Here is a 25,687-nt window from a genome sequence, read left to right as displayed (position 1 = left end):
TTAATGGTGATACTAATAAATACTTGTTACATTGGACGTGAACCGTGACCGCTATGGCACCTGCATTCTTTCGCTACATATTTACTTTATCCTTATTTTGAAATGTAATGCTCACGCGGTAGGAAAACGGCATGCTGGGTAATGTAGTTTATCAGTATTATACCCAAAATGCAATAGCACTCGATTAGCAACAGGCGGGGAATAGGAAAATCCAAGCCATGCGTGGCTATGTCCTTCGATATTTGTCCGTTTTAGATGTCTAAAAGGGATACTTGACTTGGGCATGCAGTTATAAACAACTGGATTCCAGCGACGTGTTTAATTCATGTTGTATCTCAAAAGAATATTATTTTAAGCTAAAATACTGCGGCTCCGGCCCACACGCGCGCATTTCTGCGAAGCTAGCTAGCTAGCAGGATAGTGGCGATGCTGTGTTGCTTGCAGCTATTCTGCTGATGTGGCTGAAGTACAAAGAGTTTGGCTTGAAAGTGTTTCATGCTTAAAGTGCAATGTCTGGATTTAACTTCGGGACGGGAACACTCGGTTCCACCAGCGCTGGCGGAGGATTTGCATTTGGAGCAGCAACCAGGTAATGGAAACTAATACGACTCGACTAACGTTAGCATAGCGTAAGTAGACAACATTCACCTAAACTAAGTTGTTACAGCCACCTTGTAATATATCAATAACCCATATCACGAGAGATTTACGAGGGAAACGTCATTGTGTGTCATTAGTTTTTGACTCATGTGAACCTAATCTCACATTAGCATTTGTCTTTTCAACGTAGCGCCCTGTCTGTCAATAAAACGTGATGACTCTTGTCATTGTTGCTTTAAAAGTGCACCTGCGGCCAGTACTGGTGGCTTCTCGTTTGGTAATGCATTGGCTGCCACCCCTGCCTCTACCACCACCACCACTACCAGTCTCTTTGGTCAGAAACCTTCTGGAGGGTTTTCATTCAACACGCCTGCCCCAGGTAAGTCACACAACTGATAAAGTGTGTATTGGGAATTGTATTGCTTGCTGGATTCATTAGGGCTGAGTAATTAATTAAAAAAAAAAAAAAAAAATCAAAACCAACATTTAGAGCTTCTAACATATGGAGAGCCCCCTCGCCCCTTCTAATTCTCTCTACTAATACACCCCCTTAAAGCACACTACTGGTTTTGTAGTTTACGTGACAGGTTTTGCAAAGTGTGAAGACTGCCAGAAAACCAACAGGAAAAGTAGCCACATGACACTGTCCAGTTCGCTATACTGAAGCGTCATGGAGGAAAACTCAAAATAACAAACCGAAGGTAAAGCAGAAGCAGCTTGTAACCCAAAAGGAATTCTGTGCCAGTTGTTTGGACACACTAGTTTTAATAAGTATGACGTTGACCAAAAAGTAGTAAAGTGCAAACTCCACGGAATAATAGTTTCTGTGTCCAGTGGTCACTTTTGAAGCGCCATCATGTTACCGAATATAAACGGTGCATGGCACAAAAAGGAGACGCGTCTGACAACAAGGGCCACCATAAAGTAGATGCCATTAACAGAAGCAGTTACACATGCCACACAATATGAAATGGACTCTAAAAGAGAAACTGATGCTTCAGACTACATTACAAAAGATATGGCATCTTTACCAGCTGTTGAGCAGAGTGGTTTTAAGTGCCTCTGTAAGACCCTCGGCCAAAGATATGCTGTGCTATCGCAAAATAATTTATTTTCTATTGTGTAGGGGGGTCTTACAATTTTAGTTTCCCTGTAAAAATGAATTTTTTTAAAATTAAGGTGAAAGTTACTTTCTACATTAACACAGGAGTATTGAAATTCTGCTTGCAAGAACTACAAGATGTTTATTTTCTCCCATTAGGAAAATTTTATTTATTTTTTTCACAAAACATTTTCATTCTAGCTGATGTCTTTTCAATTACATTGTTTCACTAATCCTTAATTGTTCATCTATGCATGTTCACCTCTGTTAGTTGTTTCAAAATTATCTAAATGTTTACAGAATAAACTGAGTTGAGAGTGGGATATTCTTGCATTACCTGAAATCGAAGAAAGTTCAATTAGCATTTTCATTTTTGCACTCATCGCCTAGCCCCATTCTCTTCATTAAGTTATTAATTGATTTTATGTTGCTCCAACATTGACATCATATCTATCAAAACCATGAATGTGTATATAAATTGTCTCCTGGGAAATGGAAATGGTGTGTCTCACACTGGCGAGTCGCTTTGTGGCTCTGCATCATGATAATGCATAAAATAATAATAAAAAAAAGATGATGCTTAAAGCATTAAAAAAAAAAAAAGTGTGTTTCTCTTGTGGATGAGTAAAGTCTCTGTTGTCACAGAAATAATGGGTGTATTATAATTTAAATCCTACCTGCAGCAAAACATTTTTCTTGATGTTGTACAGGTTCTGCACCTGCTCCGACTGCTGGACTAACTTTAGGTGAGCATATGTTTTAAAGGAGACAACTCATGCATTTGATAAATTACAATTAGAAACAGTTCCCAGGGGTCTTACGGTAATTGTCTTTAGTCAAAATACCCCAAGGATCAAGAATTGTAGAATACTTTGCACCCCCGATTTCTTGTCTTGCCAGTATCTGCCTGTTTTTAGGCTATTTATTCATGCAAGTGAGCCTGCGTTATCACACCACATATACTGCTGGGCCAGTGGCAAGTCTGGTGTCGTTGCCGTGATGACCAGGGTTGGCGCCTGAGCTTTGCGACTAGAGTTTCTTCGCAGGTTGACTCGTCATTTCACTGACGAGATTCAGCCTGCTGTTACGGATTCATTTGCTGGCAAGATGTGAGCCAGCCTGTTAAGCCTCTTTAGTCAATGTATACCAGTGGGATGTTGCTGGCGAGTGGACGCTGTGGCTGGTTGCTTGCTTCTACTTACAGAAGCAGAGGCCAGAGTGTGGAACAAGCATGGACAAGTAAAGACTAAAGCATTTTACAGTGGGACAAAAAGTATTTAGTCAGCCACATTTGCAACGAAAGCGTGAGAGCTGTTGTGATGTTTATTTTGGTCGACAGCAGAGGGCTATAGTGCTAAAATTGATTGATTAATTTATTTAATTGTTATTCCACGAACGCAATATTAAACAATACCGGGTTTAGATCAGTGGTTACGCATGCAATGTAATTTCACAAAAAAAAAAAGGTTCCTCGCTAAGCCACAATATTATAAATTGTAATTCTTGCATGTGTTCAGGGGCCCCAGCTTCTACAACAGCCTCACCTGGCTTCAGCATAGCCTTCAACAAACCCACTGGCTCAGCTGCCCCGTTCTCCCTCACCGCTGCTACCACCAGCTCTGCGTCTGTCCCCACTGGGGCAGGTTTAACATTCGGCTCTGTCCTGACGTCGACGGCGCCACAGCAGCCCACGGCGACAGGCTTCACACTCGGCCTCAGCGGCACGACAACCACGGCAGCTGTCCCAACGGTTCCTTCACTGGGCACGGGTCTCTTTTCCAGTACCGTGGCTACAGGTTGGCAAACTTGCAATATAACAAAGCATAAAAGTATTAATAATGTTATGTCAGCCCATCTGTTCACTTTATATCCCAGGTTTGGGTCAATCCACTCTTGGAGGAGGAGGGGGGTTAACATTAGGTTCTTTATTAAGCACTTCAACAGCAGCAACGGCAGCCCCTACTCCCAGTATTGGCTTGGGTGGGGTTGACTTCAGTACATCCTCTGAGAACAAGAGTGATGCCTCATCTGGAGCCAATGCACAGTAAGTCATGTTGATCAGTGTAATTACACTCTGTGGCCTCTACTCTACTAGAAGCTTGATAAACTGTCACAATTTACCAGTATGCTATGATTATGAAACTAATACAATATATAATGTACATTGTTACAGTGGAACCTCCAAAGTCAACCACACTCCATTCCATGATGCTCGTTGTTTTCCAAGTTCTAATTTGTAAACACAAAATAAATTGAAGTGATGCACTTTCTTTTTGTTTTTAGCGCAGTGCCATTTCTTAACAGCCATAAGCAAGTCCCTTTTTAGACTCACGGATTATCTATACTTATTATTACACTTTTCCTTATAAGACTTGCTTATGTCACACAACCTCAATGATAAAAGCATTTATATCAATAAAATAAAATTAAACACCTGGTGGTCTCTGAGCTTGAGTAAAAAACACGCAGGCTCTATTAGAGGAAATATGCAATGCACTGCCGGTGACTGTGCAGAGGCTCTCCTGTATACTCACAAAAGTGTGTACGCCCATCACATTTTTGTAAATATTTGATATTTTTTCATTGGACAACACTGACAAAATAACACTTTGCAGCAATTTAGTCAGTGTACAACCTGTAGAACAATAAATTTACTGTGTCTAAAAATAACTGAACAGACAAACAACCCTTGTCTAAAGTCGCAGCAAAACAAAGTAAGTGCAGAGCCAAGTGTAAATGTCTAAATTGTGCCTAAGGTGTTATTTTTTTGTGTGGCCAACTGACCACCATGATTTTTCAGCACTACCTCAACCTTCTTGGGCATGGATTTCATCAGAGCTTCACAAGTCAGAGCTGTTGGTGGATGTTAGAGTTTGAGGATGGTCAACATATGCTCAATAGGGTTTGGGTCTACAGAGACATGCAAGGCACTCTACCATAACACCCCGACTGGTGGAGGGCTGCAGTGATGGTTGACTTTCTAGAACTTTCTTTCTTTCTAGAACCTAGCATGCATGTTTTTGGGATGTGGGGAGGAAACCGGAGTTCCCGGAGAAAACCCAAATGTCACAAATGATTATTTATTGTATTTTCTTTACAGAGAAGTCTGGAAATTATAGTGTGGAATTTTATTTATCTTGGTCTCATAAGACCACAGGACATGGTTCCATTAATCCATCTCCTTAGTCTGCTTGTCTTCACCAAACTGTTGGCGGGCTTTCTTTTACATCATTTATAGAGGCTTTGTTCTGCGATGACAGCCATGCTGACCAATTTGATGCCCTGTGTAGCACATCATGGTTTGAGGACCAACAGTTTGACACCCAACCCATTTAACCACTGCAGCAACGCTGGCAGAGGTCTACTGTAGTCTATTTTCTAATGACAACCTCTGGATATGACCCTGAGGATGCTTTGGTCGACCATGATGGGGTCTTTTCTGAGTGGAAGCTGTCCTGTTAAACTGTTGTATGTTCTTGGCTACTGTGCTGCAGCTCAGTTTCTGGGTCTTGGCATTTTCTTATAGTCCAGACCATCTTCATGTAGCGCATCAATTCCTTTTTTCATATCCTCAGCGAGTTTGAAACTTAAACTTCAAGTGACCATTAAGACAGAGTGTGAGACTGATAATGCCAAATTTAACATACCTGCTCCCCATTCACGCCTAATGAATTGCAAGACTAACGAGACATGTAACTGAGAAGGGAAAATGGCTAATTTGGCCCAATTGGACATTTTCACTTAGGGATGTACTCACATTTTTTGCCAGGGGTTTAGACTTTAATGGCTGTGTGTTATTTTAAATTTACACTATTACACAAGCTGTAAACTTATTCCTTTACATAGTAGCATCATTGTTTCTCTTGTGTTGTCCCATGAAAAGGTATAATAAAACATTTACAAAAATGTGAGGGTTTTTGAATGCTACTTTTCTACGTGACACCTGATACCTCAATATGCACTACAATGGATTGAGTTAAATTTACCTGTTATTTTTTTTTTCCATGATGAACACCAAATTCTTTTTCTCCTTTTAAGGGACAGTAAAGCTTTAAAGGATGAAAACCTGCCTCCAGTTATTTGTCAAGATGTTGAGAATTTCCAGTAAGTGTGAATCAGAATTGCATCCACTGTGCTTTGTGATGAGTCTTTGACACTCATTTGCCCTCTGGAGTTTTGGTCGTGTTTTAAACACATCGTTGCTTCCTGTAACTTCACGGAGTCTTGTGCACCTGTCAACGGCCATTTTAGCCCACTTGTTAGGCCTCATTCACAAACAGTGCGTACGCACGAATTTGTGCTGAAATTGTCCGTACGAACATTGATGTATACAAATTATTTCTTATTGAAAATATATATTTTTAAAATATCTGTTTCAATGTTTTGTTTTGCTTTGTTTTTTTTTTTTAAGAAAGTTTGTCAAAGAGCAGAAACAGGTTCAGGAAGACATCAGCAGGATGTCATCCAAGGCAATATCCAAAGTCCAGGATGACATCAAGACCCTCAAGCAACTTCTCTCCGTCAGTGCCAGCGGTCTGCAGCGTCAAGCTCTGGCCATTGACAAGCTAAAGCTGGAGACTGCACAGGTCGCTACAGTCAGGCATAACTTGTTGCACTTGATCTCAGAGGCACTCATTACTCGTACTCATTAAACCAATACGACAAAAGTACATTTTAATCTGGTCAAGCTATTAAATGTCTTTGTCAGTGTGCTCAAATCCCAATCTTTTACTAGAATATGTCCAAATCTTTTATTCATGCTTGTTTCCGAATTAAGGAGCTGAAAAATGCTGACATAGCGCTGCGTACACAAAAGACTCCCCCTGGACTTCAGCATGAAAACACTGCTCCATCAGAGTGAGTAGCCTATCACAACTTCCTTTTAATCTTTTATGGACAAAATTAAAAAGTTTACTTTTTTGTTTAGTTATTTCCGCTGCCTGGTAGAGCAGTTTGAGGTGCAACTGCAGCAGTACCGACAGCAGATCGAAGAGCTGGAGAACCACCTAACCACACAGAGTAGTGGCTCCCACATCACCCCTCAAGGTCAGAGGCCTTAAAATGCACAAATAACTGCATCATTTGCTTTTTATTCTCGAAACATTTTTTTAAAATCCTGTTCCCAGACCTGACCATGGCCATGCAGAAGTTGTACCAGACGTTTGTTGCCCAGGCTGCTCAACTCCAGTCTGTCCATGAGAATGTAAAGGTCAGCACAAACTCTCTAACAATAAAATTACTGATTCACCCTTGGTAACATCCATCCATCCATCCATTTTCTTCCGCTTATCTGTGGTCGGGTTGCGGGGGAATTCCCTTTCCACAGCCACTTCATTCAGCTCTTCCGGGGGTATCCCGAGGCGTTCCCAGCCGGGAGACATTGTCTTTCAAGCATGTCCTGGGTCGTCCCTGGGTTTTCCTCCCAGTGCGACGTGCCCGGAACATCTCAACAGGGAGGTGTCCAGGAGGCATCCAATCAGATGCCCGAACCACCTCATCTGGCTCCTCTCAATGGGGAGGAGCAGCGACTCTACTCTGAGCCCCTCGCGGATGACCGAGCTTCTCACCCTATCTCTAAGGGAGAGCCCGGACACCCTGCGTAAAAAAACTAATTTTGGCCGCTTGTATCCGGGATGTTGTTCTTTCGGTCACGACCCACAGCTTGTGACCATAGGTGAGGGTTGGAACGTAGATTGCCCTGTAAATTGAGAGCTTCGCCTTTCGGCTAGCTCCTTCACCACAACGGACCGATACCAAGTCCTCATCACTGCAGACGCTGCACCGATCCGCCTGTCGATCTCCTGTTCCATTCTTCCCTCACTCGTGAACAAGACCACAAGATACTTGAACTCCTCCACTTGGGGCAGGATATCATCCCCGACCCGGAGAGGGCACTCCACCCTTTTCCGGCTGAGGACCATGGTCTCAGATTTGGAGGTGCTAATTTTCATCCCAGCTGCTTGACAGTGAGAGTTGGAGATCATGGCTTGATGAAGCCAACAGAACCACGTCATCCTATTGTACTAAGACCTTTATGCAGACATGCTAAAGGAAAGAAATGATCTGATCTGAGGTATCCTTTCATATGCTTGATACCTTTGTTCAGATTCCGAGTGAGTTAAACGCTTATGTTGCATTCGCACCAAACGCGAAAGTTTGCTTTGCCTCGCCTCCCTCGCTTGAGTTTGATCATGGTAGTAGAAAATACACATTGAATCCGCATTTGCTTTATTCGCGCTGTAAACGCGGAAGAGGAGGGGCTTCTCCTCCGGGAGGTGAAGACAGCATTTCCTCCTGCCATGCACGAGCAGCAATGAATGACGATTTGACCTGAATTGTGGCTCTGTACTCGTTGTGGAAGTCCAAACGTCTGTAGAATGTCAACAGGATGCTGTGTGTGACATTGTCCATTCTTGACTGATTGGCTGTCACCATGCGAATGTCGCTCGTAGTTCAACTCTCCCAACGCCGAGTGAAATGGCAAAGAAGGTGAATCAAATCGCATCCAGTCACAATCTGTTTTGCTTGGATCCCACAGTTTTACTGTCAAAGCACAATTTTCCCATAGCAAATTCATTCCTTCTAGAGCTAGGCCATCGTAAAACCTTAAGTATACGAGCACTGTTTTAAGTAACATTTTAACATGCTTAAGTAAGGACGCTGGAATTTTGTTATATTGTAAAATGAGTGTGTGTATTATATTGTTTAGTGAATTGGACTTCTTGTATTGTACTAAGCAGTGAGCTTTCGTATTGTACAATGTTTATTCCAGTTCTGTGATGGCGTCACAAAGAAAAAGCAAGACACCCTTGTGGATTTGAGTCTATTGATGCTGACGACTGAGCTGAATTCTCATTAGATTTGCTCACACGATTGTTGTATGAACATTTGAGAAAAAAAATTCCACTACTGTGCAGCCCTACTTCCACTGTATTTTAAGTTTTGTAAATATAAATACCTGCTTTGTATTTTAGATCTTGAAGCACCAGTACCTCTCCTACCGCCGGGCCTTTTTGGAGGACTCGACCGACGTCTTTGAGTCCAAACGGGAGTCGAACAGGAAGTGGCAGAGCACGCCGCGCGTGACAACTGGTCCGGCACCATTCTCAAGTGTGCCAAATGCTGCAGCGGTTGCCATGGCAGCCACACTGACCCAGCAACAGCAGCCAACTCCAGGTCTGACTGCCTACAAGTTTTAGAAAGTTCTTGCCTACTTTGGAGGGTTGAAAAGAACACAATTTAATTAATATACTTCATACTGATACTGGTGTAGGAAGAAAGGAGGAAAACTGAAAGAAGAAAAAAATGTTGCAGAGCTCTTGCTTGCTATACTTGTAGGAAATGCATGACGAGGAAAAGGAAGGAGAAATAAAACTTTCTCTTTATAAGAAATGGGTTTCTGCCTTATCACGTCTGATGCATCACTTTATGGCCTGGATTAATTTAATTTATTTAATGCGCCTTGTACAATACTAATAATTGGATAATTGTAGTTTTACACAAATGGATATTGAACTGACATTGAGCCCACCCAATCCGTATCCTTATTATTATTATTACAGTGATCTGAAAAAGTGTTTTCCCCTTCCTGATTTTTTTTTTTTTTTTTTGCATATCACACTAAACAAATTAAAATATTAGTCAAAGACAACACAAATAAACACAAAATGCAGTTTTTAAGTTTTCTTATTATTAGGAGAGAAAGAAAATCCAAACATATGGCCCTGTGTGAAAAAGTGTTTGCCCCCTAAATCTAATAACTGGTTGGGCCAACCTTGGCAGCAACAACTGCAATCAAGCGTTTGTGATAACTTGCAATGAATCTCTTACTGAGTGTGCTCTGCAGGAGTTTTGGCCCATTCATCTTTGCAGAATGATTGCATTTCAGCCACATTGAAGGGTTTTTGAGCATGAACCGCCTTTTTAAGGAGATGATAGGATTCAAGTCAGGTGTGTTTTGGATCAGCCATTCAGAGGTGGATTTGCTGGTGTGTTTTGGATCTTTGTCCAGATGCAGAACCCAAGTTCGTTTAAGCTTGAAGTCACGGACAGATAGCCAGACATTCTCCTTCAGGATTTTTTTTGGTAGACAGCAGAATTCATGATTCTATTTTTCACAGGTCTTCCAGGTTCTGAAGCAGCAAAACTGCCCCAGACCATCACACTACCACCACCATATTTTACTGTTGGTATGTTCTTTTTCTCAAATGCGGTGTTACTTTTACGCCTGATTTAATGGGACACACACCTTCTAAAAAGTTCAACTTTGGTCTTGTCAGACCATAGAGTATTTCTGCAAAAGTCTTTGGGATTATCAACATGTCTTCTGGCAAAATTGAGACGAGCCTTAGTGTTCTTTTTGCTCAGCAGTGGTTTTTGCCCAGTCTCTTTCTTATGCTGGAGTCATGAACACTGACCTTAACTGAGGCAAGTGAGGCCTACAGTTTGGATAGTAGTGGTAATTCGGGCAGCCGGCCACTCCTGGGAAGGTTCACCACTGTTCTACGTTTTCACCATTTGTGGATAATGTGGTCACTGTGGTTCGCTGGAGTCCCAAAGCTTTAGAAATGGCTTTTCCACATATAACCTTCTCCACACTGATAGATCTCAATTACTTTCTTTCTGAATTTCTTCAGATCTCAGCATGATGTGTAGCTTTTGGGGATCTTTTGGTGTACTTCACTTTGTCAGGCAGGTCCTATTTAAGTGATTTCTTGATTGAGAACAGGTGTGGCAGTATCACAGGTGGCCTGTGTGTGGCTAGAGGAATTCAACTGTTATGCTCAACCACAGCCATGCAGGTTTGGATTTTTTTTTTTTCTCACTTAATATTAAAAACTGCATTTTGTGTTTACTGGTGCTGTCTTCGACTAGCATTTAAATTTGTTTGAGGATGGGGAAATTTTAAGTGTGACAAACATGCAAGAAAATAAGAAATCAGGAGGGGGGGAGAAAGCTTTTTCATACCACTGTATTTGGCTTGTTGACTAATATGTGAGTGATACTAATATGAGTGAATATGGATGTAAACTCCACACTGTGTGGCAGCTGCTTTAGTTTAATTTTCCTTCATCTGTGTTGTCACTGACAAGACTGATTTTAATGTAGCTCTTGATTGTTTCCAGTAGGAAAATGCAGGCTATATTTTCTAAATATTGCTGTGCAAAAATATGGTGATTCTGAAGCATGCCTCTTCTGCTGTACAGGGTCTGGCAAGTGGCACTCTTTAAAAAAAGAAAAGATAAACCTCTTAATAATTTACAAAAAATATTACCTTGTATAAAACAAGCAAGGTCTATTCATTAGCAACGTGTTGCCACATAATGTCACCATGTCAGTCATTTCATTTTCCACTCGACAGTTAAAACAATATCACAGTATGTAATATGATTCAAACTGCTTATAGCCAGCATACACATTTAACTGCAAATACATACATGGGGCTTATATCAGAAACACAAATAACCCAAATGTAACCTAATACGCTATTATATCACGTTTATACATATTGTTCCACCAGCTGAGCACTTCATAGTACAACCTCACAAGTGAATCCACTTTCAGCACATCAGGGCACACTAGTGTATGTTTGTATGACTTTTGAATATAACTTATGGTGAAGAATCCTGCAATCAGGGTGCAGGTTCTAGAGCATATATGTCAAACTCAGGCCCGGGGGACCAACTTTGGCCCACGATGTAATTATATTTGGCCCACAAGACCATATTAAATGTGTATTAGAGCTGGCCCGCCAGTATATAGGACATGCGCCACTAATATTAAAAATCCCAGAATGCTTTGCTTGGTGTGTTGGCCCATCAGTCTAGACCGAGCGAGCGCCCCTTCCCTTTCTGTTGCAGTCGTTAGCAACTATGCTACCAGTCTCTTCGAGCAAATTTACACTTCACCTTCCCAAAAATGGCCAAACGTAAGATGGAAAACAGTTAATTTACATCAAAAAGCAAGGTAGTTGGAGATAGATAAATAGAAGATAGAGAGACAGAAGAATTCATGTTGTTTAAATACAAAACAATAAATACCACTGATGTCTTTTATCGCAAATTTGATTTCTCGTGTTTATAATAGTTTGTTTATTCCAGATTCAATGTTTAAGCAAAATTTAAGTTTGTTGTCAATCATAAACTTTAACGCTACATTTCTGCAGAAAAGGGAAACATGCACATCACAGTTATTTTTCATTAAATATTGAGTTTGGCCCACGACGTTGTCCCAATTTTTTATTTTTGCCCCACCGTGAATTTGAGTTTGACACTCCTGTTCTACAGCAATATTCCACTTGGGAGGGTTTAGGCAGAAGCAGGCTTTGTTCATTGGTCAGACACTTGATTTAGTTTTCAAATCTTTGCAGCCAAAGCTTACATGTTCCAGTGAAAAAATCTAATGGTCTGCTAACCACAACCAAACTGTTACTCTGATGATGTGTTCAATGATTTGTAGGAACATTAACATACCTTTTTAGTAACTTTGCACCATTGTAGTTACACATGCCAAGTAGAAACATCTTTCAGCTATTCTTTTTTGTATTTTAAATGTTAGAGCACTTTGAGTTCTGGATTGCTCATATAAAATATTTGAACTGAAATCATCTTATCCGTCATCTTGTTCCATCAAACTCAGTGGGCGGGACTAGTGCAGATCCAGTCTGTTAGCACTGAATAAAGTAGGGACATGTAAAACATAAATGATAAACAATACAAGGATTTGCAAATCCTTTTCAACTTATATTCAATTGAAAACACTACAAAGACTAGATAATGTTCAAACTGAGGAATGTTATTTTTTTCCTGTGCAAATAGTCTCTCATTTTTAATTTGATGCCTTGCGACAGCCATCCATCCATTTCTTTACCGCTTATCCTCACATGTTCCAAAAAAGCTGGAACAGGAGCAACAAGAATAGAAAAGTTGAGGAATGCTCAAAAACACCTTAGAATATTCCACAGATACATCATACAGGTTTTTGAGCAATGTATGCTGCCATCCAAGCAATGGCTTTTTCAGGAACGCCCCTTCTTATTTTAGCAAGACAATGCCAAGCCACTTTCTGCACGTTACAACTACAACAGTGTGGCTTCGTAGTATAAGAGTGCGAGTACTAGACTGGCCTGCCAGCAGTCCAGACCTGTCTCCCTACTACAAAGCTTCAGCAATTTGTGTCCTCAGTTCCCAAACATGTTATTAAAAGTAAAGGTGATGTAACACAGTGAAAAACATGCCCCTTTTCCATCTTATTTAGAAATTGTTGCTGGCATCAAATTCAAAATGAGTGAATACCGGTATTTGCAACACACACAAAAAATATGTTTATCAGTTTGTCTTGTCTTTGTAGCACATTCAATTGAATATAGGTTGAAAAGGATTTTCAAATCATTGTATTCTGTTTTACACAATGGCCTAACTTCATCAGAATTGGGGTTTGTGAAAAAAAAAATATGACTGACAATACCAATGAGCTGGTATTTATTTTTAGAAATATATATTTTGATTATTGATAACAGCCTCGGACAATGCCATTGTCAGACATCTATGTGAAAGGTGGCTAGAAATAGGTACTACTACATTCATTTTGAGAGGGATATAGCCCGCCTTTGGGGGTATTGTGTGTCTCTTTGATGTGCCAATTTTGTGGGATCACTGTATGAAAAGGCCTTTAGTCTGTGTGATGCTGTTATGATGTCAGGTATGTTGCTCTATAAAGTCGGAATACATCTATTTGTCCCCAGTTTGCAAGTAGGAACTTCAAGCAATATTCTGATAGTTATGGTGACTGTACAGTTTTATGGAATGCAGCATGAGTTGTCATATTAGACTGTCAACTAATAGACTTTCTTTGGACTAATAGGAGTATTCAGTATTTATTGACTTATCTGTTTACATGTGAAATGGCATCACTGGTGCTGGCCCAAAGCTGCTTTACATTTGTGCCACCACGTGTAAAAGTCAAACGTGCCAAATGACTCAGGGCAACTAACTTCCGCTGTTTTGTTGGCTAAATTGTGAAACACGGTTGTTCTACATTTACTTAGCACTAGCTTGAAATTGAGAGACGTTATGGTTGTGAACTATTGAAACTTCATGTGAACTATTGAAACTTCATGTTCACTATTGAAACTTAATGTTCAACAATAATTAAATTTGATGCATGGTCTTCATTTTAAATAGATATGGTTGGTTCAATACTTTCACCTAAGGGCTACAGGATCATTTTACATTCTCCTCAAAGAAGTGTTTTTAAAGTTTAGACGCTTGGAATTAAATGATGTAGTAGTTGGCATTCAGAGGAGTCTGGACACTGACTTAAGTTGTGTCCTGACAAACTTTTTATTTTATTTATTTTTTTTAAATTCTAGTTATATTTTTAACATGCGTCTTCCACACATGTACTTGGCTTGACAATTACACTGGTCGTATTAGTGGTAACACTGTTTGGTACTTGAACTCAGTCGTCGCTAATGAGAGTGCAGTACATCTGAGAGTGTCTGGGCTTTTTGGCTGTTCCAGACTGTTGAGAATGTTCCTATTCCTTTTATTCTTTGTCTCCTTCTTTACTACCTTTCTCTATGTGGCTTCTTAGAGGCCTGAGTCAATTGACAAGAACTGTTGACACATTTTAAGACAAATGTGCATGAACTGCACACAAGACAGGCAACATAACTTGTAAGTAAATGCTGGTAAAGATCCATCTATTCAGTGGTTTAAACTGCTGGTTCGATAACTTGCAACTACTTCCACTCTAACTCATCACTGACTAGAGTTTTAGAAGTTTACAGTGACGGGCAGCCCTGAAATGCCAAATCCTGGTGTCTTATCTAATACTTCAGTGCTTTGACTTGTATTTAAACATATATAACCAATGCCTGTTGATACAGTATATTTAATATATAATATGGTGTGCCTTTTTAAACTATATTCAATAATGGTGTGATGCTTTTTTTTCTTTCTTTTTTTAACAAGCTAGTTCATTCACTCTGAAATCTTGAATCTTTGGAAACTTGTCAAATGCAGTAGCAGTTATTAATTACTACCGATTATGTTCTAAACTTGTTTGTTTGTGTCTGTAAATTGAGTTGCATATTAAATTGACAATAAAACATTTTTTAAACAAAGAAACAGTTGTCCTGGTTTATTTTCAACTGAAGCTAATTTTTTATATTTTGATGGCATAAGAGCGAAAGAGAGAGAAAAAGACAAGTTTTGGAGTGAAAGAACTAGCCGCAATTTTTTTATTTATTTCCCCCCCCTTCACATCAAGTCAAGATGCGTAAATCATCCTGGTGATTTCTTCAGCAATTGTAAACTCCAGTGGAACTTCCAAAGTCACTCACCCAAAAAAAGAATAGAATTCCTCCTAAATTCTCTGGGGTGGTGGATGTGCCGCAAAAGCCAAAGATTGAGTTGTGTTATGTGGCAAGACCTTAACCTCACAGAATGTCTGAAGTTTTTTGTGGCTTAATTGATTTTGTGATGTCACCACAGTGGGGGTGATGATGATGGCAAAGAGAAAAAGTGTGAATACAACAATTACAAATGGATTATACACACATTTATTTGCTAGAAGCGTAATGGCTAATGACTTGAATGTAAACTACCAGAGAAGCTTGCTAACAAACAGCACATTTCTATTACATGCAGGCCATATTCAAAGGTTGAGTAATTTACTTGTCTTAACTTGTCTATTTTTCAATGCTAAGTAATGTTACTTAAAAATCACCATTTTTATAGTGGAGAATAAATTGACTTTACCTATGGGAAACGTTTCAAAACGACTTAGTCAAACAGTATCATGGGAAAGGTTCAACTTTGGAGGTTCCACTTTGTATACATAAATCATATGAACTGTACCTTTTTTTAAATAAATTAGAAACCAACATGTATAAGAGGGGTGTTGATTCATGATTGTCATCAATGGCAAATTTATTTGAGTATTTTTGTATTATTCATTGCTAAGTTGGGTGAGACGTTCTGTCTGTCAAAGGAAGGTGTAAAAGGAGTAAAGAATCTCTCCGTGTGCCATAGGGAACCAGGCACCCTTGGGAGGAGGGTTTGGCAACCCCTTTGCCACAGCAGTGGGCACTAGTTTGGGCTCAACCACTTTGGGAGGTATTGACTCAGCTTTTTTTTTTTTCCCCCCCACCCCCCACCCTCCAAAAGTTTGATGGCATCTAAGTGAGGTAGCATTGAGTGTTGAGTCTGGGCTTGGCTTGTCACTTTCGCCTTTGTGTATGGCATTATGTGCGTTCACACCACCAGGAAGCTGCTCCTCTGCGTGTTTTTATGCATATTCGGCAGCTTTGGACTGTCCCTCTATTCTAAAAGCATGCCCCATACAATACAAAACAAAACAGAAAACACTAACCTGAAATGGAAAGTGGTCTGAACGCACACCAAGTGGAGTCTGTTAAGTTCTCTTTTCCTCCCTTTGGCCTTTGCTTTGCCATGCGGTGTGCTGTCAGTACATTCCATATTAGCTCGCGCAGGTTCACCGAGTTAAAGCTGTGCTCCAGGGTCTGACTGACTCCCGTTGTCTCACTCTCCCACAGGTTTTGGCGCAAGGCCAGGATTTGGTGGGGTGGGGACTGGGGGTACTTCTTTTGCCTTCGCCTCCACCACTAAGCCCACAGGAGGCAGTCTGAGTGCAGGTACATGTGGATTGTAACTCCTCATGCATGATTCGCGAACATGAAGGACTCAGGCTGTGTGCGTGTGTATGTTTGTGTGTTATTGAGGATGTAGTTTTTAAAATTCTGGATCACTTGAGTGCATAAAATCTTTTAAATGCTTAAATTGAATTGTTTGAAAAGAGCTTGAACTTGGGATGAAATTCGTTGTGCTTGAAATGCCAACTTTTTTTCCGCAAATAGCTGGCTGAATACTGCAGTTCATTTTAATGAACTATGAAAACGTGCTTTTATTTGTTTTACCACAGAATTACAAAACAAAACGTTGTTTACAGCACAATGCCATCTCTTTTAAACTAAAATAATTTGAGTATGTACTGTATAAATAGTAGCCTCTGCCCTATAAACAACACCATCCCTTCATTAACAATTTAAGAATTATCTCTGGATTGCACTACAATGGTCAGTTGAGGACGGCTTGTGTTGGTGTTAACATTGTATTTCCGCAAATTGTGGCCTCCACTCTAATATATACCGTAACTACTTCAATTATTCACTCGATGTGCAGTCCTCTTGAATCAATAAGCGTCTGAACTGAAATAAACATGCTCCTTGCCTTGTGGGCATTAAGCATTCAGGCCGATTTATATATTTTATATATTCACAATATGAGAGTACAATGTTAATCATAATATGGTAATTCATGGAGGAGGCTCTGTTTTGTTCTGGAGCTGCTTTTCTGCATCCGGCACAGGGTGTCTTGAATCTGACCGGGTACAATAAAATCGAGACTATTTGAGGCATTCTGAGACTCTGTGTGCTGCTCAGTGTCTGAAAACTTGTGCTCAGGTCCTCCAGCAATATAATGACCCAAAATGCATAGGTAAAAAAAAGCACCCCAAATGCTTAAAAACAAACATACTATTCTGAAGAGCATTGAACTAAAGCCTATTGAACATGTGTGGAAGGAGCCAAAACATGCAGTCAGGAGAAGCCATCCTTCAAACCTGTGCCGGCTCACGCTGAGTGGACCAAAATCTCATGTCTGATTGAGTGTTACAGAAATTGTTTGAGTGCAGCGATTGTATTAAAAAAAAATTCTGGAAGAAAATAGTAAGATGCCATCATTTTTGACCAGGCCACTTTCATTAGTTTTCAGTTTAGTTTAAGATATTGGACAAACGAATTGGAATCAAACTCAATGATGAACAGCTAGAACATGCAGGGTTTTGTAGCGGTTTTAATACTATGGACCACATGCAGACATTTCTACAAATAATCGAACGGCACAACGAGTACGAAATGCATCTGTATGTAGCCTTCGACTACGAAAAAGCGTTTGACTCAGTCACCACCACTTCGATACTGCAGGCGCTGGTAAATCAAGGGATAGAGCCAACCTATATCAACATTCTACAATCAATAAACAATTCATCTGGTTCAATACGAATTGATGATGGAAGAGTGGAAATAAGTCTAGGAAAAGGCGTCAGGCATGGTGACACACTGTCTCCGAAGCTATTTATTTAAAGCTGAATTGGGAAAAAGGACTAAAAATTAACGCCGCTTATTTGAGCCATCTTCGCTTTGCAGACATCATTTTATCCTCCCATGATGCTGAACAACTACAGTGTCGTATTCAGGAATTTGACTTAGAAAACCATCGCTCATGTCTCAAAATGAACAAAAACTAAACGGCCATGTTCCATAGGTTACAGTGCACAAAACGATGTCAAAACGGACGACTTAAGTCCTAGACGCTGTCGACAACAACATTTAGTAACAATGGATGGAAATACAAGCACTGAATTTGGAAAATAAAAAGCCTTAAATGGGTTGACAAAAGGTGGACCACAGAAATGATCAATTGGATACCACTGGGCACAAAGCGGCCACGCGAAGACCTCAAAGTTGATGGATAGATGAAATCATTAAACGCACCTGAATACACTGGCAACAAATTGCAAACATGAAGAGGCCTCCGTCCTACAGTGGATAGAAAATGGGTGACGATGACGAACCGATCTGATTGGCTTGATCGGTATCGGCCAAAATTTGCATTTTTATGTTGATCGGCTATATAATTTGCCGAGCCGATCAATGATGTCATCGATCGGCTCTGCAAAAGACATTTACTCCGCGTCGCTCTTGCGTATGGATCAGAAAGCTAGTTTATTTTTTAACCTTGTCACGTGTCTACTTTCTACTATCTGACGGCCCAAAAGTTTTTTTTTTTTTCAATCTTCTCGGTGAAAAAACACGTCATCGGTGTGGGACTATTTTGCGGTGTCTCAGACAAACAACACGTAAGTTATTTGCAGTCAACTGAAGTACGTCGTGGGGAACGTCTTCTAAATGCTTCAACAACACATTTGAACACCCGTCCATATTGTTGGGACAGTGAGAAAGTTAGAGTAAGCATGTCATTAACAGTATTTGTTAAGGTAATTTTATAACAGTAAGTTAGCACCCATTATTTCTGTCATGTTGTAATGTTGATTTGACCTAAACTTGTCAGTGACCAATTCTTGAGTGCCCCCTAGAGGTCATTGTTTTAACTTTTGTCTAAAATTCTAGAGAATACTTTTAAGATACTCGGTATACAGTACACAAGTATATACAATAAATGAACAAGTCATGTAAATAGACACATTGCTCCATTTTGTGATGTGATGGGTTATTGTTTTTTTTTTTATATATATAAACTTGCTGATCGTTGATCGGCCCCAAAAATCCTGATTATGTAAAGCCTAATAACCCTGAACTGGTTGCCAGCCAATCGCAGGGCACACATAAACAAACAACCAAACACACTCACATTCACACCTACGGGCAATTTAGTCTTCAATTAACCTACCATGCATGTTTTGGGGATGTGGGAGGAAACCGGAGTGCTTGGAGAAAACCCACTCGGGCACGGGAAGAACACAGGCAAAGTCCACACAGGCCAGGCCAGTTTGAACCCGGGTCCTCAGAACTGTGAGGCTGAAGTGCTAACCAGTCAGTCACTGTGCCGCATACATGTTTTGTAACATATATATTGAATTATCAATACGTCTATCTATAATATTATGGAAGTGTTTTTACAAGAACAGGCTTCCTCTCTAATAAATACCCGATGAAATGTTTTCTTAAAAGGTGCACAATTTTATTTTTTATTTTGTGTGTAACTTTTATATTCACTGTTTGCATTTTCCAGGTTTTGGAGGAAGCAACACCTCTGGCTTTAACTTCAGCAACCCTGGCATTAACCCCTCGGCCGGACTTACCTTTGGGGTGTCCAACCCGCCTGCTGCCGGCTTTGGCACCGGGGCGCCCCTGCTGCAGCTCAAGAAGCCCCCTGCCGGTAATAAACGGGGCAAAAGATAGAAGGAAGACCAGACCCAAAGAAGCTTCAAGTTCGGGTGTTGTAGCTTTCTTTTTTTTTTTTCTTTTTTTCTTTTTTATAAGCCTGCTTTCCCAAAAGCATGAAATCACTGGACAAACTTTAGGGATGCTGGTCTGGGATTTCCTATCCATTATTGTTCACTGCCTTCCATTCCATTTGATTATAACGTACTTGGTCTTTGGTCTATTCGGTTGATACCAAAATGTGCCACACATTTGGAATCATCGTAAAAGGAGAATAACTACATAATTATTTATATAAAGATGCATCTATAATCAAGGACCAAAACCATTTTAGACATTGACTTTGAGAAAGTGTTCCATATGAACATGCACCTCATTGCTTTTGGTAAGGTCAGCTCTGGCTGACTGACCCTGGCAAATTCTTGTCAAGCATTGATGACTTCGCCCTGAGTTCCGTCCAGAAAATTGAGTTAGGGTTTATAGAAACAGTCCTACTAGTTGGCCATTTAAGAGTCCGGCTAGGCATACTTTTATTTTTATAACAGAAGGTAAGAGGTAAAAGGTGAAAAGCATCATGATAGTGAGTCTTGATAACTTGCTTTTTTTTTTTGCTTAGACGTACCAATTTATAATTTCCGTTAAGTGCTTGGCTGTGTATCTCAAGATAATTCAAATCTTTTAGATCCACTGTACCAAGAAGTCATGCTAAACTTTTGTCCCAAGACGGACTGCTAATGTGCATGCGTACAATTGAGGTTTTTCTGTTGGTCTTTTTTTTTCATTATTTTTTATAGTTTTATTTTTTTTTGTCAGTCAACAATTACTGGTTGTTGTACTTTTATTTTCTAATCACGATCTGTACAACTATTTTCAAAAAGTTGTTTGATAATAAACTTTCATATATGATGCTTTGCCTGTTTGTGGCATCACTTCAATAAATGTTTGCTAGAATCATTGATTCAATTTGAATGTTTCACTTTGCAATACACTGACTAATATGAATTTACAAAAGCCTTTTAAAAGTAATTTCATTGCATAATTGGTGTAACTTGTCGCCAAGTCCATTTTACTCAAAGGGGGAAGTCTATTTGCAAGACGCATTATTCATCTTACCAGCAGGGGGCGACATTGTGTCGATCTGAACCTGGCGAGAAGAACACAGCGTGGCCCGTCGCTAGGCAACTATGCTGCAAATGAAGAATTAGCTGAGCTAACCACGACACGTTGAAGGATTTCGAAACGTTTTGTTGTTTTCTTGTCAACATTTCCCGCTAAACAACAGCACAGGTCATCTGTCCGCTTACATATTTGGCGTATTAAAATGTTTAGTTGTATTTTAGCACTCGTTGAGAGCTTTGTTTTAGCCAGCCGTACGGAATTTATACTTTAAAGTGCTTTGTCTTTTATTGTGGCGAGTTAAACTCGTCTTTAAATTGCTCTGGCAGCAGGCATGGTTCTTTACTCAACGACTAGTCGTCGACGGCTTAAATTTGTTAAGCCGCCTGCTTATTATCAGTCGTCGGGGTTACTCAAGTTTGGTAGACGCGTACATGACCTCACTGACGAAGTATTGTTTATCAAGGTGTTTGTATTGTCGATTAAAAGTATCCCATTACGTCATAGCGAGGCTGTCACCTGCACGCCTACTCCACTGAGGCCACTGCTATCCGTTTCAATTGTATCCTATCCAGCAGCACAACGCTTTAAGTAAGTTAAGCACGCCCCGTCTTAATTGTGTTAGCTTGCGGTGGTCGTCGCTCATTGCAATGCGTTTTGTGTTTGCAGCCATGCCTCCTCCAGAGACGATGTTCTGTTCCCAGCAAATCAACATCCCCACGGGACTGCCAGAAGTCCTCAAGAACTTCACTAAAGCGGCCATCCGAACTCAGCCCAAAGACCTGCTGATGTGGTCTGCAGCGTGAGTTCATCTTAAATGCTCTGTAGCTACAGGCTGCTGTCTGTTTGATAGAAGTGTGTGTGTCCATGCAGCATCACTGCACACAAAACAAAAACAAAACGCCATTTTTGACCTGGGCATGTCTCATATTTGCATTGATTGACTTAATTGGATCCCAGGAGCTTCCTTGTCACTGCACATCTGACTTCCCTCCACAATTGAAAGAACGAGAAAGAATATTAATGAATGTGGGTAACCCCTCTGGTCCATAGCTGGCCAATGAAGCCTAGCCGTGTTGACAGAAATTAAAATGAGTGGTACAGGGAAAACAAACCAATTGTCATGTGTTCTGGCCAAAGATGTGTTTAAAAAAAAAAAAACAGATCCTTTGTCACTGGTGCTCCAACGCTCTGGAACACCCTGCCTCCCCCTTGACATCCGGAACTGTGACACACTCCCCTTCAAAAATCAACACAAATCACATGTTCAAGATGGCCTACACCAGGGGTGTCAAACGTATTTTTGTCGCGGGCCACATTGCAGTTACGGTTTCCCTCAGAGGGCCGTTATGACTGTGAAACCATAAAAATCTTTAATCGCCTCATCATATTTACACACAAAATGTATCAACTAGTTTTGGAATCAGAAATCAAGTGTAATGGGGTTTTCAACTATTATTCATCTTTGGTAGCACAAAAATGCTTACAATATCTCAACATTATCATTTAGGATATATGAGGATTTGAAATTTTGGTACAGATTTTAACCAGAATCATGGAAGTTGACACACATGATTTTGGCTTTGCGGGCTCTGTTTTTCAATCAACACGTCAAACACAACAACATTAGGTGTGACACGGAGGATTTGTTTTCGCCGCTGTTTGTCCGTTCGGCAGTGGCAGTCTTCGCTTGAATAGCGAGAAAACTTGACATGTGCCTCGGTGAATTTATTATCATCCTTCCTTTTTGAGTCTGGCCTCGAGTGGTGTTCTGGCCGATACGCAAACGTGAAGACAGCCCCACTTAGGACATCAACTCACAACAGCACAATACCTCCACTACGCTGCCTGTTATTGGGTCACTCAGCGTTCACCGCTGTGAGTGGATTTATTGACGTTCACGTTGGTTTCTGGAGAAGTTCGCATTTTGATAATTAGCCAACTGTAGGAGCCTAGATTGCACGAAAATGCCGTGTTCCAAGTTCGCTGCTTCAATAAAAATGGACAGTGAAATGAAGTCCCTGAATAATAGGTTATAAATACGTTTTTCTTTCTTGTGGATTTTTGTTATCTGTAAGCTGAAATCATCCAAATAATAAATAAAGCCATCAAATATAAAAATAAAATACGCAAACACTGTATTGTACATGAATTTTTGTAATTCCAATTAATTCAGATACACCTGTATTTGTTTTGGATTCCTGGCAGGGGTCAGGTTTGATTTTATTGAACTATTTTAGTTCGTCTCAAAATGGAAAAGATTTTTTGTTTGTTTTGATTACAGTATCATCAAACCTGGCCTAGCAACCTCAATATATGGACCTTTGACTCATTGAAAAGGGTTCTTTTTTTTCGGCTCTTTTAATATTTGTGTTTTAGTCCCGTGACATACAGTACAACATCTGACCATCCTCCTATACACCCCCATTTGCAGTTCATCTGAGATCATGCGGTATTTGCAATTCAAATTTTGCTACTAATCACATGCCAATCTTTGATAGCTATTTTGAAGCACTGGCTAAAGGAGAGACGCTGCCGGTCAAGGAGAGGCTAGAGATGAATTTTGGCAACCAGAGTAAAGATGCTATGCTGACTCCAGGTCTGCTAAAGACTCTCCACAAACAGGTAGGTTCATATTATGTTTACCAAGGCACTTATAAAAGTATTAAGTCTTCCCATTTTTTTAAAAAGAGGGCAAAAAATATTCCCCAAAAATTCAATTCCAAAAACTTTCCCCAAGGTTTTTTATTAGTTTTTTTCTTCATCACTATACATATTATATTACAACACTGTACTGTATATGATTTTGTTTTCATACTGACAACAGCAAAATATTTTGTATCTTTGCTAAAAAGAAGAAAACTCAACATGTGGAGGTACATGCATTTTTTTCAACAGCAATGCTATTTTTCATTTAACTGTCATTTGTGGAAAAATTATGAATACAATATTTAATATTATTTGTTGAGTGGATTGTAGTTATCTTTAGTTCCTTTCTTCAAAATAAAATAAAGTAATGTACAAATGCATAATAAACACTAATAAACGCCTTGTCTCTAATTGACGCCTGACACTCTACAGTTCACTACATAATCATACAAACTCACAGCGTATGAAAATTTTTGGCCATAAAAATGCAATGATATCACGTTATTGTTTTCATTCATGAGTTGGAAGAACTTCTAATCGATTATGCACACGGTGCTTAATTCGCATTCGGTGTAAAGTGGCTTTAACCTCCGGTCGGCACGGAACATTGGAAATGTGTTAAAACTCAAAACAGAGTTAATGCTGAACACAGCGGCACGCCCGAGGGTTGGCTGGTGCGTTGTCTTTGAAAAGTAAAACCTTTTTAATGGCATTTTGACCTTGAAAAGTACTACCATCAAACTCTAAAATATACTGAATCTACCACACTAACGCCAGGTTAGCAGACATTTAACAAAAGAGGTTATTTTTGAGTCAAAATTGCGTCCCATTAAGCTTGTAAAATACTGACGGCAGAAACTGTTACAAAATAGCATCTGTCGTTTCCACTTAATGTGTTGCTGTGCATAGAGTCTATTATATCCTGCTTGATCACTCCCAACATAAGCCGAAACCACATTAGATTAGATTAGCAACAAGCAGTTTCCGTACTCCAAGATGCATTTCTGCTGCTTATTATAATCAGCATATTTTTTCCATGTGTATACTGTATATTTTTCTCCTCCAATGTATAGCTGTCCTCAGCGGAAACATGCGGCAGAGAGGAATTGCAGGACAAATGGAAGGCTTTGTGTCTGCCCACGGAACAGCTTGAGAACATGTTGATACTGGGCAACTTCGGCATCGACATCAGCTGCATGGAGTTTTTTGCTCTGGGCTGCAGTGCTCTGGGAGATGTGAGATTTGTCCATTATACTTTCTTTGAGACTTACTGTAACCAGGTGTCATGTAGCACCTTTTTGCTTTTATCAGGCTCCCGAGACTCCGAAAATGATGACTTCGTACATCCTGCTTCCATTAAATCTCTATTTCATGCTTTAAAAATTGACAGAGCAGCGGAGACCGCAGTGTTGGCCTCAGATCGCATTTTACCGAGGGGTATTAGGTCGGGGCGGGGGGCACATTCTGCCCACTCTGACTGGACAATGAATTCTCACAAATGTTATGCCAAGTTTGAAAGCAGTCAGCTCACTTTAGATCCCCGTCAGATGCATTGAACATGTTCTTATTTTGGTTTATTCTTTATATATATATTAATCTCACTGTTAGTAACTTTGAATAAATAGATTACCCATTTTTGGGAAAAATATATAGTGTAGCACGTACAGGCTACACTACCAAAAGCAGGGGGGGGGGCACACAGTAACTCATTTGGAGTCACGACGCATGACGCCGGCAATGAGCGACAGTAAATTTCAAGCTTAGCGAAGTCTTGCGAATGATGAGCTTAATGCCAGCTGAGCTGGAAAAAGATGATTTAAGAACATGCTTCTCAACACTTTGGCCACACGGGGCCAGTCGCGCTCTATTCCCAATGCTTTGTTGTGTGTGTTCCAACGTGCTCTGTATACTGTTGTCTTTTACAAGTCTCTCAAGACCTCCCTCAAGGTTGCCTGTGAGATCCTGACAGAGGATGAGGAGGGGGGTGCCGCAAGGATCCCCTTTGAGATATTTTCGTTGCTGTGCACCTACCTGGCCAACCTGGACTCGGAAATGGGCCACATCGGCAGCTTCCTCACTAGCTTGGAGCCACAAGTGTAGGTTAATTTTGTTTTGATGTTATTTGCATGTTGTTTAGAACGTCCCATTGGATTCTTCTCAAAAGTCCAAAGTTTCACATTTCATAGAGTGAAACCTCGAAAGTCGGGCAAGTTGAATAAATGTTCTGGAAA

The 25,687-nt window shown here is 40.2% G+C and overlaps 2 protein-coding genes across 6 annotated transcripts in view; both read left to right on the top strand.

Moving 5' to 3' along the window:
* The first annotated feature begins 175 nt into the window (after window positions 1-175).
* nup58 (nucleoporin 58) lies at window positions 176-20,642 on the top strand. 3 transcript variants are annotated; one of them, XM_061757719.1, is made up of 14 exons: window positions 176-589; window positions 843-979; window positions 2,413-2,448; window positions 3,220-3,498; window positions 3,578-3,746; window positions 5,741-5,806; window positions 6,114-6,288; window positions 6,480-6,559; window positions 6,630-6,748; window positions 6,829-6,911; window positions 8,677-8,878; window positions 15,739-15,822; window positions 16,263-16,361; window positions 19,540-20,642. In XM_061757719.1, exons 1-14 carry the CDS (start codon window positions 510-512, stop codon window positions 19,707-19,709), a joined length of 1,779 nt encoding a protein of 592 aa, XP_061613703.1. In that variant the 5' UTR covers window positions 176-509; the 3' UTR covers window positions 19,710-20,642. The 3 variants fall into 3 exon arrangements, with proteins under 3 accessions (XP_061613703.1, XP_061613704.1, XP_061613705.1); XM_061757720.1 differs by lacking the exon at window positions 15,739-15,822; XM_061757721.1 differs by lacking the exons at window positions 15,739-15,822; window positions 16,263-16,361.
* Window positions 20,643-20,829: 187 nt separating this feature from the next.
* Window positions 20,830-25,687, top strand: part of ropn1l (rhophilin associated tail protein 1-like) — a 10,293-nt gene continuing 5,435 nt past the window's right edge. Inside the window, exons 1-6 of one of the 3 annotated variants that reach the window (XM_061758081.1) lie at window positions 20,830-20,978; window positions 21,315-21,398; window positions 21,477-21,609; window positions 23,309-23,432; window positions 24,530-24,691; window positions 25,383-25,552. In XM_061758081.1, the coding sequence (XP_061614065.1) occupies window positions 21,479-21,609; window positions 23,309-23,432; window positions 24,530-24,691; window positions 25,383-25,552 (587 nt within the window). In that variant the 5' untranslated portion in view covers window positions 20,830-20,978; window positions 21,315-21,398; window positions 21,477-21,478. The other 2 variants (XM_061758079.1, XM_061758080.1) reach the window with 2 other exon arrangements.

The sequence above is a fragment of the Phyllopteryx taeniolatus genome, chromosome 20 (genome assembly GCF_024500385.1).
Source record: "Phyllopteryx taeniolatus isolate TA_2022b chromosome 20, UOR_Ptae_1.2, whole genome shotgun sequence".
Classification (NCBI taxonomy): domain Eukaryota; kingdom Metazoa; phylum Chordata; class Actinopteri; order Syngnathiformes; family Syngnathidae; genus Phyllopteryx; species Phyllopteryx taeniolatus.
The sequence above is the reverse complement of the archived record's forward strand: the minus strand, read 5'-3'. Positions and strand labels throughout refer to the sequence as shown.

Excerpts from the sequence above, each read along its gene's own strand:
- nup58 (XM_061757719.1), top strand. The coding sequence starts at position 510 with ATGTCTGGATTTAACTTCGGGACGGGAACACTCGGTTCCACCAGCGCT. Across the intron at positions 2,449-3,219 it reads GACTGCTGGACTAACTTTAG|GGGCCCCAGCTTCTACAACA; the intron begins GTGAGCATATGT and ends GCATGTGTTCAG. Across the intron at positions 6,560-6,629 it reads GAAAACACTGCTCCATCAGA|TTATTTCCGCTGCCTGGTAG; the intron begins GTGAGTAGCCTA and ends TTTTTTGTTTAG.